The 12,906-nt window shown below is 37.1% G+C and overlaps 1 protein-coding gene across 1 annotated transcript; it reads right to left on the bottom strand.

Annotated features, from left to right (window-relative positions):
* Positions 1-1,595: 1,595 nt before the first annotated feature.
* On the bottom strand, positions 1,596-6,721 carry RPS6 (ribosomal protein S6). Its single transcript, XM_003761286.3, has 6 exons — positions 6,528-6,721; positions 4,922-5,053; positions 4,342-4,552; positions 3,616-3,762; positions 1,928-2,085; positions 1,596-1,742 (listed from the first exon to the last, which is right to left on the bottom strand). Exons 1-6 carry the CDS (start codon positions 6,531-6,533, stop codon positions 1,647-1,649), a joined length of 750 nt encoding a protein of 249 aa, XP_003761334.1. The 5' UTR covers positions 6,534-6,721; the 3' UTR covers positions 1,596-1,646.
* Positions 6,722-12,906: the final 6,185 nt, after the last annotated feature.

Genomic DNA, 12,906 nt, shown 5'->3' with positions numbered 1-12,906 from the left:
TTAAGGCACACTTTATGACAAAAGTAGTTCTTACTCTTATTAATGTGATTAGAACATTGGAGGGTGCTCTGGGGGCAGCTTCACCTTTTAGCCTGAATTAGGGAATTCCTTCCCCAAGAAATAATTTTCTGAAGAGATCCTTGAAGAAAAAAAACTTTGCATGGTACTCATGGGACATGCATATGAGTACCATGCAAATTCCTAAGTCTGATTTGATTCCTTCAGATTATAACCCACTTTACTGTTTGTTATGATGCTTTTTGTACTTCTCTCTTGCACTTCCCTTCAATGGGAAGGGCTATCTTCCCATTTTAATACTGTCATGTCAATAAAACATACTCACAAAATTGTTGATTTTTAAGCTGAAAGGAACTTCTAGACCAACCCTTTCACTGTACAGAGATTCGAGGCCCAAAAGTGCCAGAGCTGATCTTATGTAGCATTTTACATGAGTTAAGAACCCTCACAAAAACCCTCCAGAATAATCAACATTACATACTAGCTATTGAAGCTTAATGACATTTTACTTCAGTGACATTAATAACCTCATAGTGTATAGCATTATGCATAAAGTACAATTTGAGTACACCAAGGTGTCAAACTTGTACTTCCAATGTAAATAAGGGCAAAAGTGAATTAAGCGGTCATGAAGAACTGGATTCAACTAAAATGGCAGGACAAAAATAACAGGGTATTTGACATTCAAGAGTAAAAAAATGTAGCAACTAGTTTGGCTTAGTTATTAAAGAACATAAAGCAGTAGTGTGTCATATAGCAAAGAGTACACGATCTACTTTAAGCAATGGCAAAAGACAGTAGATGTATGACAATTATAAAGGAAAAGGCCAATACCTTTGTTTCAAAGCCACCTGTGGGTGACTTAATAGGGGGTGTAGGCATAGAAACCCATTTTCAAGAGGAGCCGAGAAAGTCATGTATAATTTCTTAGTAGTCACCAAGGGAAAGAGATGAGACTTGCAGGGTATAACAAATAATTTGCAAAAATGATGTTTGGATGAGGAAGGTATCTAGGTAGCACAGTAAATAATGTTAGACCTGGAGTAAAGAACTCAAATCAAGTGGATAAAGTGTGCCAGGTCCCAAAGAGCCATCTTCGTAAGTTCAAATCTGACCTCAGATACTCAATAGCTGTGGGACCCTGGCCAGGTTACTTATTAATCCTATTACCTCAGTTTGCACAGCAAAACACCCAATTGGACATGACTGAAAAATGAACAACAGGATGAAGAACTAGACAAAGGACCCAGTGAGCTACAGGGGTCAACAAAATATTTACAAGTGGCATCTCAGTGCAGGTTATATGGTGGCGAAATGGAATGACTGTCAAACCATGATTTCCTCAAATATTTAGCAGCTTGAGAAAATTACATTTGTATTTGTTTGAATTTCATGACAACTCTGTAGTACTGTTTTTAAATGAGATGCAAATGTATCACACAGGAAGAACTCTTGATAATGAAATCCAAGGGACTTTCCATTAATAACCCAAGTAGGTATAAGCTTATTGAAAGAGTCTTGTCATTTAGTTAGAACCACAAGTCGAATTCTTTTTAAAAGACAAAACAGAAACAAGCTTCCACTTGACAAAAGTTATTTATTTTATTTCTAACATATCTTTAGAAATTTTATTTTTGACTGGACTCAGACTTTGAGGTGGAGGCTCTCAGGGAAGACAGTCGACGTCTCTTAGCGATCTGTTCCTGTCGTTTTTCTTTAGCCTCCTATGTTGGAAAACACACAAAACATTAAAAGTGCATGTAATTTTGTTCAATGTTTTAAGATATTAGATGTACACATACAATTATAAGTGATGTATGAGTTATTAAAATGTTATTGAATTTATGGACACCATCACCCAGAAAATAAAGAGTTTTCTGAAATCGAGAAAAGCTATGTACAAGCATACCTTCATTCTCTTGGCCAAAAGCTTGGCATATTCAGCTGCTTCTTCCTTATTCTTCTGGGTACGTTGCTTCTTCAAAGCAATGCGTCTACGTTTGTGCTGCAAAACACGGGGAGTCACCAGACGCTGAATTTTAGGAGCCTTAGTCCTTGGTTTCTTACCTACAAAAAAATAGAAAGATTCCCTTTAATATGAATTTTAAATGGTTATAAAGCAATAAAATTAAACCTGTAATCTAAAGATATAGAATAGGAAAATATTAGAAACCTCTTCAACTGTTAAAACATCTATAGTGGAAAAAAAAATCCACCAACAAAAGTTATATATGCTTGAATATCAATACTTTTTTTTTTTTTACAATAGTATATTGTACCTATATTATACAATATATCACACATGAAAATTAAAAACGGCTATGAAAATTCTATTTTTGGATAAAGCTTTATCTGGACATGCTCAAATAGATGTTATGTACACATAATTTACATCAAACTTCCTGAGGGACTTGTCGTCCTAGACCAGTATAATAAAACTCATGTTAATTTTTCAATCTACTTTGCTCATTTATAAATTCAAGGTACCATGGATAAGAAGCAGCAACTTATCCCATATTTATATTTAACTTCAGTAGTATTATGTGAGGAGACTCCAATCTAAGTAGAACCTTACTGCCTGAATACTACCATTTATAACATATAGAACTAATACAGATGCCTTAAGGTTTTCAAACTTTGAATCTAACTTGTTAAAAAAAATAAACCAATGGAAATAGTTAACCTTCCCTCCAAGATACTTAAATTTTTTAAAATAAAAAAAATTCTTTTGCAGAAAATAATTTCCTATTTTAAATGTTACCATTTGAAAATAATTCAGCAATTACCTGAAAGAACTCCCAAATTTCATCAATAAGTACACCACTTCTTTAAAACTTTTAAAAAAGAATTTCAGAAGGCACATGCTTTTTAAAAAGCAATTGTCTCTGCACAATCAGTTTCTTCAACATTTTCCTCAAAAAAAAAAAAAAAAAAAAAAAAAAAAACCTCTTCCTAACATGTTTTAAGGGACCCTGTTGGGCTACTTGTCCCACATTCATTCATAAAGACACAAAACCAAGATTAACAAGTTTGGAGTAATATTAGTTCTAATATACTTGGCAATGTAGGTTACATAGCAAACAGGAAGTAAAACTTAAGATTAAGACCAAGAGTTCAGAAACCTGTTTGGTCTTGGAGAAGTCATTTAACATTCTAAGCATCAAAGAACATGCAAAGCAATCTGCAAACTTTAATGTGCTAGCCATTATTTATTGTAAGCCTCCAAAATCTCAAATTGAGCAAACGTAGTGTGAGCACACATTAACTTGTGTTTATTAAACACCTCTTCTAAATATCAAAGATCCCACGATAATCCACCATAAAGTTTTGAGAAAACAACCTCACTAAAGCAGCCAAAGTTCTATTAATGCCCAGGAAGCTCACCTCACACACACCTCACACACACAAAAAAGGTCAGATCTCAACTTTTGCCTTTGGCTCACAGTTTTCTTTCTCTAGCCTCCCAGAAACTCCCAGCTCTAAATGCAAAACTTATAATAACAAAAAGCCCAAAGCATCACAAGTGAGACCCCATTACTTTTTAAACAGGAAATGACACGCTGCAACTGCAAAAGATATATATTCTCTACCCCTTACCTTCCTTGTTGAGAGGCTTTCTCACAACATACTGCCGGACATCATCTTCTTTGGACAAATTGAAAAGTTTGCGGATTCTGCTAGCTCTTTTGGGCCCCAGGCGCCGAGGCACAGTTGTATCTGTCAGTCCTGGTATATCTTTCTCACCTTTAAGAAAAAAGGTTGAAAATATGATACTAAAAATGGACATTTTCAAACTTTCTCAGATTTTTATATAATCTTGAAAAAATTACCAATATGCCTTTGGGGAAAAAACAAACCAAAACATTATAACATGTCAATGGTGATTCTACTGCACTGACACCTGCTCTGAATGCAAAACATTTTTGAACTTTTTGAAGAAATATATTCAATATCTAATAAAAAAAATATTCAACAACATGAGAAAACTCACTTTTCCCACTATTTTGAACTATGAACTACTATTTTTGCTATCAGCTGTTTGTGGCTATTGGTATTGCTAAGGGAGAATGCTCATTCACTACAACCAAACTATTTACTACATCTAGGCACATATAAAAAGTTTTTCCAGAAGGACAGGAAAAATCAGAACCCTGGAAACTTATTTACATTTTATTTCTGTAAAAATGAAAAGTTTGGATAAGATTTGAAAGGTAACATTCTTCAGATTTTAGAACAGCAAATGATGCATAAGTAGAGGAAGATTATGAAACAAAAGTATTTCTTGCAGATAACCAAAGAGTAGGAAAAAATACAAATGCTCACCTTTCTTCACGATAACCAAATTGAGGACACTCAGATTTGCATCCACAATACAGCCCCTAACAGATTTACGTTTTCTTTCTCCAGTTCTTCTAGGACGATAGCAAGAATGGCCCTTACTGAGCAGCAGGCGGACCCGTCCATGAGCCAAAACACCCTGCTTCATGGGGAATCCTTGTTTGTCATTCCCACCACTGATGCGGACCACATAACCCTAGAGACACAAAAACAGTTCATTTTAACACTTTCATTACTCATCTTTTTAACAGAGGTTAAGTTCTCTTTTCCCCATATCTAAAGTTTTTATCAAAAGGTAAATAAAGTCATCAAAATTCTCTGTATCTGCTTATTGTGTACTCAACTCCATTTAAACATTCTTGCTTTGTAAATAAATTATAAAATCAGGGCATTTCCATAAGACAGCAGAGCTATTGACATCAAAATAACCATTTAATAAATAGTAATCAGAGGCAACTAGTAATCACTTATTTTGAAATAACATTTCCTAAACACATGCGTACATATCCATGACAACGCCTATACACGAGGATAGTTAAATGATAAAAATGATATTCCTTTTCACCTTCCATTCTTCACCCAGAGCATCAGCAGAAACTTCAGTGGCCATACGCTTCTCATAAAAGGTCCGTAGCTTTCTTTCATCATCGACTTCAATGAGTTTCTGACAGCCAGTGGCTGGGAAAGAGATGTTGAGCTAGGAATTAAACAAAAACAGCTAATGTAAATAAAGATGGAAAAGCATTAGATGTTAGGCCAGATGATCCAAGTTCAAATTTGGCCTCCACTACTTACACTTCTGTGACCTTTTGAAAATAATGGCCTTTATTATAAAGTCAGAGATTTAAGGCCAAAAGAGTTTAGCCTAGGATATTCTAGAAAGCTTCATTTTAAGGATGAAATGCCCGAAGCCCAGATAAACTAAGCACTTGTGTACCATCCTATTGGCAACCAATAAGCAGAGCTGGTATTCAAACCTATGGTTTTGAATGGAAATAAAGTTCTCTTTCCCATGACAAGAGGCTGTTTCCTCCTACATTTTAAATTTTTATTTAACTTTTTTTTATTTTATTTTTATTTAACTTTTAATTTTATTTTTATTTTTTTTTATTTTATTTTTTTAATTTTAATTTTTATTTAACTTTTTTTTTATTTTAACTTTTTATTGACAGAACCCATGCCAGGGTAATTTTTTTTTTTTTTTTTACAGCATTATCCCTTGCACTCACTTCTGTTCCGATTTTCCCCTCCCCTAGATGGCAAGCAGTCCTATACATGTTGAATATGAATGACTACATTTTAAAAAAGATTTCTGACAATACTTTTCTTCCCGTAGAAAAATATAACACTGTTTTTTTCTAAGAAAGCACAGTAGGCATCAAAAAACATCGGCGTTACAGATAAACACTGGCCAGGCCCCTCAGGAAACCCACATTCTAAAGCGGATTAAAAACAGTAGGAAAAAAAACAGTAGCTAACATGCATACAGTGCTTACTAAATCCCAGGCACTGTGCTCAGCGTTTTGCAATCGTTATCCCATTAGATAACGTGGAAGCCAGGGGAAGAAACGGAAGCCACGAGTGGTTATTCGGTGTCTTGCCCAGGGTCACAAAACTAGCGCGCATAAAAACGTATACCTCAATCACAGGGAAGATGGGTCTCAGGGGCGGCTGGGAGGAAGCTAGGGGGTGGGGACCCGAGGGAGAGCGTTTCGAGCGCGGGGGAAGGCCAAAGAGAACTGCCCGGGTGAGCTGTGCTTTTCCGAGACTGCCTTTCCCTCTCGGCCCCCTTTCAAACACTCGGCAGGACAACCGGGCAGATTCTCCGCACACGCTCGGCAGCCACTAAGCCGGGGTCACCCACCGGCAGGTCAGATCTGAGGACTCGAGTCAGACGGGGTTGGGGGCCCAGCTCAGGGGAGCGTCCGGGCCTCCTCCGCCGCGTTCCACCCAAGCGGCGGCCGACGAGGCCGCCATGGTGCTCGGCCGGAGCCGATGCAATCCCCCGCCATCCTCTCTTTCCCAGCGTCCTAGCTACGGATGGCTGTCCGCTTCGCCTGCCCCTGCCTCTCGTTCACACAATGTCAGGGCCGAGAAGGAAGAGAGACAGCGGGAAGGCTGCCTTAGAAGGCTCCCATGGCGCTACCCCCTCCCGTCCCAGCATGCCCTACCTTCATCTTTGCACAGCCACCCGCTCCAGACCTGCCACGGGAAAGAGACTCGACTTCCGCTCCCTCCGGGTCACATAGGCTCTCGGAGATCTCGCGAGATTTTGCAGGAAGACGAAGACGCCGAAAAAGTCGTTTATAGGCGGGACTTCCTGGGAAGGGAAGGACGTGAGAAAGATTAGATTGGTGGAAATAGATTTAATTGGAGTCCTCTCTCTGATTGACGGTTTTCCCGGAAGTCGAGCTGACGTAGATTCTGCGACTTTGGGTCACGTCTTTCTCTTCCGGCACGCGATCCAAAGTTCGGTGGCCCTTTTTGTCTCCGCGTTGTCTTGGGCTGGGTCTGAAACTGCAGTAGTGATCCTGGCCTTTGACGACCCACGGACGGGAAATTCAAGGATCCCAAATCCCAGCCGGCCTGGCTCCCGCTCAGTTTCTTTCCTAAACTTGCCTTTTGGTTTCCATAGCAACACCCCGTGGGAGTGGGAAGGGGCGCCCTCCCGTTGCCTTGTTCCCTTCCCATCCCTTCTTCCCTCACCCTCCTCCCCGCTCCTTGTCTGGCAACTCACCCTCCTCCCCGCTCCTTGTCTGGCAACTCACCCTCCTCCCCGCTCCTTGTCTGGCAACTCCTACTTCATCTTCTCCAAATGCCGTCTTATTATTTTATTTCTCTTGACTTCTCATTCACATACTTTGCCTTCCAGTCTCTGGTTGTTGTCACAAGACATTCATCGATACTCCCACGCCTTTGTAATACAGGCTGGCCTCCGTGAGGAGAATTTGTGTATTTTCCACTTTTTCCTTGAAGAATTTCTAGTTCGATATCTATAAGAAGCAGAGTATATTTGGCTTCGAAAGTCAGCTCGTGGGCCATCTTCTACCTGACCCCTTTTCTTCACTTTCAAGAAACTACTCACGAAATGTGACAAGCGTTTAAAGCGCCTACTATGTGTTAGCACTGTGGCTAAGTGCTTGTTAGCACTTTCCTGGCAATTATTACTTTTCCTCTGTTTTAAAGTATTTACTTAGTTTTACGTATAACACATTTCATTAGTTAAAATGTTTTTGAGGGTAGGAATTTTGGTTTTGTTGTTGAACTTCCAATTTTTTGGATATGTCCATTTTCCTAATTTCAGCCATCACTTCTGAGGGTAATTCCTAAATCTCTATTATCCAACATAAGTCTTCATATTTCATTGTCACTCACATTTACATATTTACAAAATTCTTTATATTACCCCATAAACTAGATAGTGCAAGTAATATTGCCTTTATTTTTTTGGGAACTTGAGATCCAAAAGATACTAAGTGAATTAACCATAAGCACTCCTATTTCCAAATGTCTTTGGATAGCAATCTATCTTTCTGATGCTCCAGTGCTTAGTTTTCTCAAATGTAAAATGAGGGATTGGGCTATTTGATCCTTTAAGGTCCTCCCTCTAGATCATATGATCCTTTTTGCCCACCTTAATGAATTGTGTTCTTCCTATTTGTTTATCTCCCATCAATGATGGAGATCTTTTTTATAATAGCTTTTTATTTTTCCAAATACATGCAAAGATAGTTTTCAACATTCACCTTTGAAAACTTTTGTGTTCCAAACTTTTCTCTTTCCCTTTTTCCCCACAGCAAACAATTATAGGTTAAATATGTATTTCTTCTATACATATTTCCATACTCATCATGCTGCCCAAGGAGAAAAAAAAAGATTTAAAAGGGAAAAAAGAAACATCACAAAGAAAAAAAAAAAGATTTAAAAGGGAAAAAAAAATCACAAAGAAAAAAAAAAAAACAAATACTACCACCACCAAAAAAAAGATGAAAATTCTATGCTTTGATCCACATTGTCTCCATAGTTCTCTCTCTAGATGTTGGCTCTTTCCATCACAAGTTTACTGTAATTGCCTTGAATCACTTCCTTGAAAAGGGCTAAGTCCATCACAGTTGATCATCACACAATCTTGTTGTGTACAATGTCCTCTTGGCTCTACTTCACTTAGCATCAATTCAAATGAGTCTTTCCAACCTTTTCAACCTGCTGGTTATCTTTTATAGAGCAATAATATTCCATTACATCCATATGTCATAACTTATTCAGTCATTCCCCAACTGAGGCATCCACTCAATTTCCAGTTCTTTGACAGTACAGAAAAGGCTGCTACCAACATTTTGGCACACATGTCTTTTCCCCTTTTTTATGATCTGTATGCACATTTAATATGCACATTTTATAGCCCCTTGGCTCTCCAGAATGGTAAAATCAGTTCACAAGTCCACCAATAATGTATTAGTGTCCCACTTTTCCTATATCCCCTCCAGTATTTATCATTATCTTTTCCTGCCATCTTAGCCAAATTGATGTTAATTTTTATGCCATTCTCCTGAATCAGAAGCCTTATATAGAATCCTTTTTATATCCACAGTGTCATCTAGTCTGGCTCATTTTCCCATACAGATTCCATTCCCAGTGCTTCCACTTTAGTCCAGTCAGAAAGGGACTCTAAATTGAATATCTTATCCCAATTTTCTTACAATTTATATCCCTTTATATATTATTACTGGACTGACTCCAAAAAATATTTTTAATCACTTTTAAAAATATTTTTGACCATTCTAGTATATCCAGCTATTATTTCATTTTCTCCCCATTCACTATCAGACTTCTTGAAAAGGTCTGCATTTAAGGATTCTAATTCTTTACCACCCACTATAGTCAGGATGTTGAATCTGGTTTTTGGTTCCCCCATTCTACAAAAACTGTTTTCTGAGAGGTTCCATGACCTATGGAAAATTCTATGCCATTTTTTCAATCATCTTTCTTGATCTTTCTGTGACACCTAACTGCATCCTTCTGGATAGTCTATGTTTCAGAAATGCCATGCTCTGTATATTCCTACAATTCTATTTCCTATGACTCTGGATAGTATCTCCTTATCTTCCTGATTCTCCAGTGCTTTGTTTTGACTTTTTCTAAATCATTTTTTGGGAATCTTATTCCCACTTCTGTGCAGAAAACTTCAAAATCTTTATCTTCAGTCTTGACATCTATTTTGATTTTTAGGCTTGGATCTATAACTTCTTATAGAATATCTCTATTTTCATCTCTCAGAAACTCCATTAAATTCAGTCTGTCCAAAACAAAGCTTACTATCTTCCCACTAATTCTAGTCCAGATGACTTTACCATTTCGGTCTGTGATTCTATATCAACTAATCTTCCATATTTTAAACTTTGATATCAATTTGACTCTTTTATATTCAGTCACTTAGAAAATCTTATTGATCCTACCTCTGCTAAGTCTACCCCTATAGACCCAAATTACCCTTGCAATAGACTCTTTACAAGTAGTTATCTCCACTCTCTCTCTCCTTCAGTCTGTTCCTCATATTGCTACTAATCTTTCTTAAGTAAAGCTCTGACATACCTTTGTCTTCATTTTCCTTATTTACTAACTGAAGTTCCAATTTCTTTGCCATTCATTTGGCCCCCTACTCTCACAATCTGACACAACTCCATCTGTTCTATCATTTCATATTATTCCCTTCAACACACACTCTCTAGTACAACCAAATGGATTTCTGCTCTACAAATACTTTTCAGTCTTCTACTTGATGTTCCATTGTTCCCATTTCCTTCCCTCTTCTTTCTCTTCTTCACTTCTTGGATGTCTACTCCACCCCCCCTCAACTCTTAACACTAACTCTCCATTAAGCCTTCTTGGATTCTCTCTCCCATCTATAATCACCTTTTCCCTCCTCCACAATGTCTTACATGCCATTTTTCTACTTAACATATCTCTTTTCTATAATATTGAAATAGCCTTTTAATTAGTCTCTCTATCATAAATCTTACCCATCTCCAATCCATTTTCCACACAGGATATTCTAGACAGAGTTCTTAATGTCATATTTTTTAAGTCTTTTTTTTTTTTCTTCTTGCTTTCTTCCTTTTTTCCTTCTACCCTTTCTTTCTTTTTTTTTTTTTTTTCTTAATCCCACTACTTATCATCAGCATAGGAGTTTGACTTCCTTCATCTTTCTGACTCAGACCTTCTTGTTAGTTCTTGTTAGTGTGACCCTCTACTTCTGAGGGTCACCATATTAGTGCAGGCACCAGGTAGGCTTGCTGAAGCTCAAAGTTCCTGATCTCAAGCAACCCACAAATTAGAGCTTCCCTAACAGAAAGTATCCCAAGCATTTATATTTCTCTCCTTTTTTTCTGTCAATGAAATAATACATAATTTGATAAACAAATATTTCATAACATTTATTAAATAATTTAATATTTAAATAATCTAGCTATGTAGGCTGAGAGGGGTTAGGCCTTATGTTTAAGATCAAATACAAACTCCTTTACATTTAAAACCCTTCACAATATTTCTCCAACCTACTTTTCTAGCCTTATAAATTACTTCCATCCAGCCAAACTAGTCTTTTTATTGTCTTTCATGTGAAATATTCCATTTCACAGATTTGAAAGTTTTAAGAGAGTATAATGGCCATTTAGTCTAACCAACATATGAAAAGAATCCCCACTATGACATACCTAAAAAGTAATTGTCTAGGGTTTTCTTGAAGACATCCAAGGAAAGAAAACTTACCACCTTTCTCAGAAGTTTGATCTATTTTTTGTATATCTCCAATCATTTGGAAGCTTTTCCTGTTGTTGTTCAGTCATTTCCAGTTACATCAACTCTTGGTGACCCCATTTAAGGTTATCTTGGCAAAGATACTGGAGTGGTTTGCAATTTCCTTCTCTAGGTCACTTTACAGATAAAGAAACTAAGGCAAATAGGGTTAAATGACTTGCTGGGTTAACAGGGTTAAATGTTAGTATCTGAGTATCTGACTAAGTATCTGAGACTGGATTTGAACTCTGGTCTTCCAGGCCCATTCTTCTATCCTTTAATACCTAGCTTTCTATACAATCTTTCAAATACTTTCAAATATCATTTCACCCTGAGTCTTCTCCACTTGAAGGGAGTATCCACATTGCTGAGATCATAAATCTATTCAAATATCCATGGGTTTCTTTTCACCTTGACCTGTGATTTCTCTGACATGGGAAATTCCTCCTGATAGTAAAAACCAATATTTTCTTTGCAACTTATGATCTTAGAAATTGGCATGGGGCACTGGGAAATTCACAGATTTTCCCAGGGGCATATAGGTAGTATGTGTCAGAGGGAGGACTTGAATTCATTTTCTTGACCTGGAGGCTAGCTAATTGTCCACTACTCCATGCTACATCTCAAAAGTCAAAAGTAAGTATTAGGAGTAAGGGGCAGGTGGAAAGAAAATATTGTAAGTTTAAAATATGGGAAATACTGCTGACATGGTTGTTAAAAATATTTTAATTTCTATCTAAAGTTTGAAGAGGCATTGGTGGGGGGGGAAACACCTTCCTGTAATCATTGAGCTAGCTTCCTAACAATTCCAACATGAACAGTTATCACAATAATTGAGATCCTTGTATTATTTTGCCGTACCTAAGAACCTGTCATGGTATCGGACCTTTTGCCTCAATTCCTCTCACCAGTGCTGGGGGCTACAGCCCTAAACCAATTTTTCCAGTCTGTGTATAGCTGAGTCAATATTAGCTCTTACAATACCTTTGTAATGTCAAATGATTGGTTACCTAGATCTCATTTATTGTTCCATTTTAAAAAAGGTATTTTCCTGACATTTTACCCTAGCAACAATTTCTGGGACTTTCCAAATTTGTTTATTCTGACTTTATGAATTCAACCTATAAAGTCACCCCCCTGAGCATGTGCATTGACATTAATTTTCAACCATAGTAAATTGAGGTTTTCACATCTCATTTTACAAAGCACAAAGTCACTAGTTGTCACAATATCTTCATGTTATGGGTTTTTGGATTGTAAATCTTTTAATGATAGAGACTATAAAATGTATCCTCACAATACAATACCCTGAATAAAATATTGTATCCACTTAACCAATATCTGTTTTTGATACTTTTTCCCCTTTCCTGGGCAATTAAAATTTTCAAACTTCCTCCCCACCCAAACAAGGATTTAAATACTATTCTCTTTCATGCTCAATAGATGACAGTTAAATTGGAATTGTTCATCAAATTAAATGTTCTGTCTCCCTCTTTAGTGACTTTTTACAAATAACTTTTTTATTTCTGGAACTCATTGCCTCTCCCTACCTCATAAAATCCTGGTTTCTTTCATGGTCTACAGAGGCGTCACCTTTATGAAGTCTTCCTTGATTCTTACTCTTCCCCACACATCCACAACTCTAGGTCTTCCTCACTTCCCTAGATTCCATATAGAATATTTGGGATAATTATGTAAATTCAGCTCAGATGTATGCTTTTTAATAGTCCAGATAGGTCTCTTAAAGCAAACAGC

The sequence above is a fragment of the Sarcophilus harrisii genome, chromosome 1 (genome assembly GCF_902635505.1).
Source record: "Sarcophilus harrisii chromosome 1, mSarHar1.11, whole genome shotgun sequence".
Classification (NCBI taxonomy): Eukaryota; Metazoa; Chordata; class Mammalia; order Dasyuromorphia; family Dasyuridae; genus Sarcophilus; species Sarcophilus harrisii.
The sequence above is the reverse complement of the archived record's forward strand: the minus strand, read 5'-3'. Positions and strand labels throughout refer to the sequence as shown.

Excerpts from the sequence above, each read along its gene's own strand:
- RPS6 (XM_003761286.3), bottom strand. Across the intron at positions 3,763-4,341 it reads TTTGGTTATCGTGAAGAAAG|GTGAGAAAGATATACCAGGA; the intron begins GTGAGCATTTGT and ends TTTTTCTTAAAG. Across the intron at positions 2,086-3,615 it reads AAAGCCTCTCAACAAGGAAG|GTAAGAAACCAAGGACTAAG; the intron begins GTAAGGGGTAGA and ends ATTTTTTTGTAG.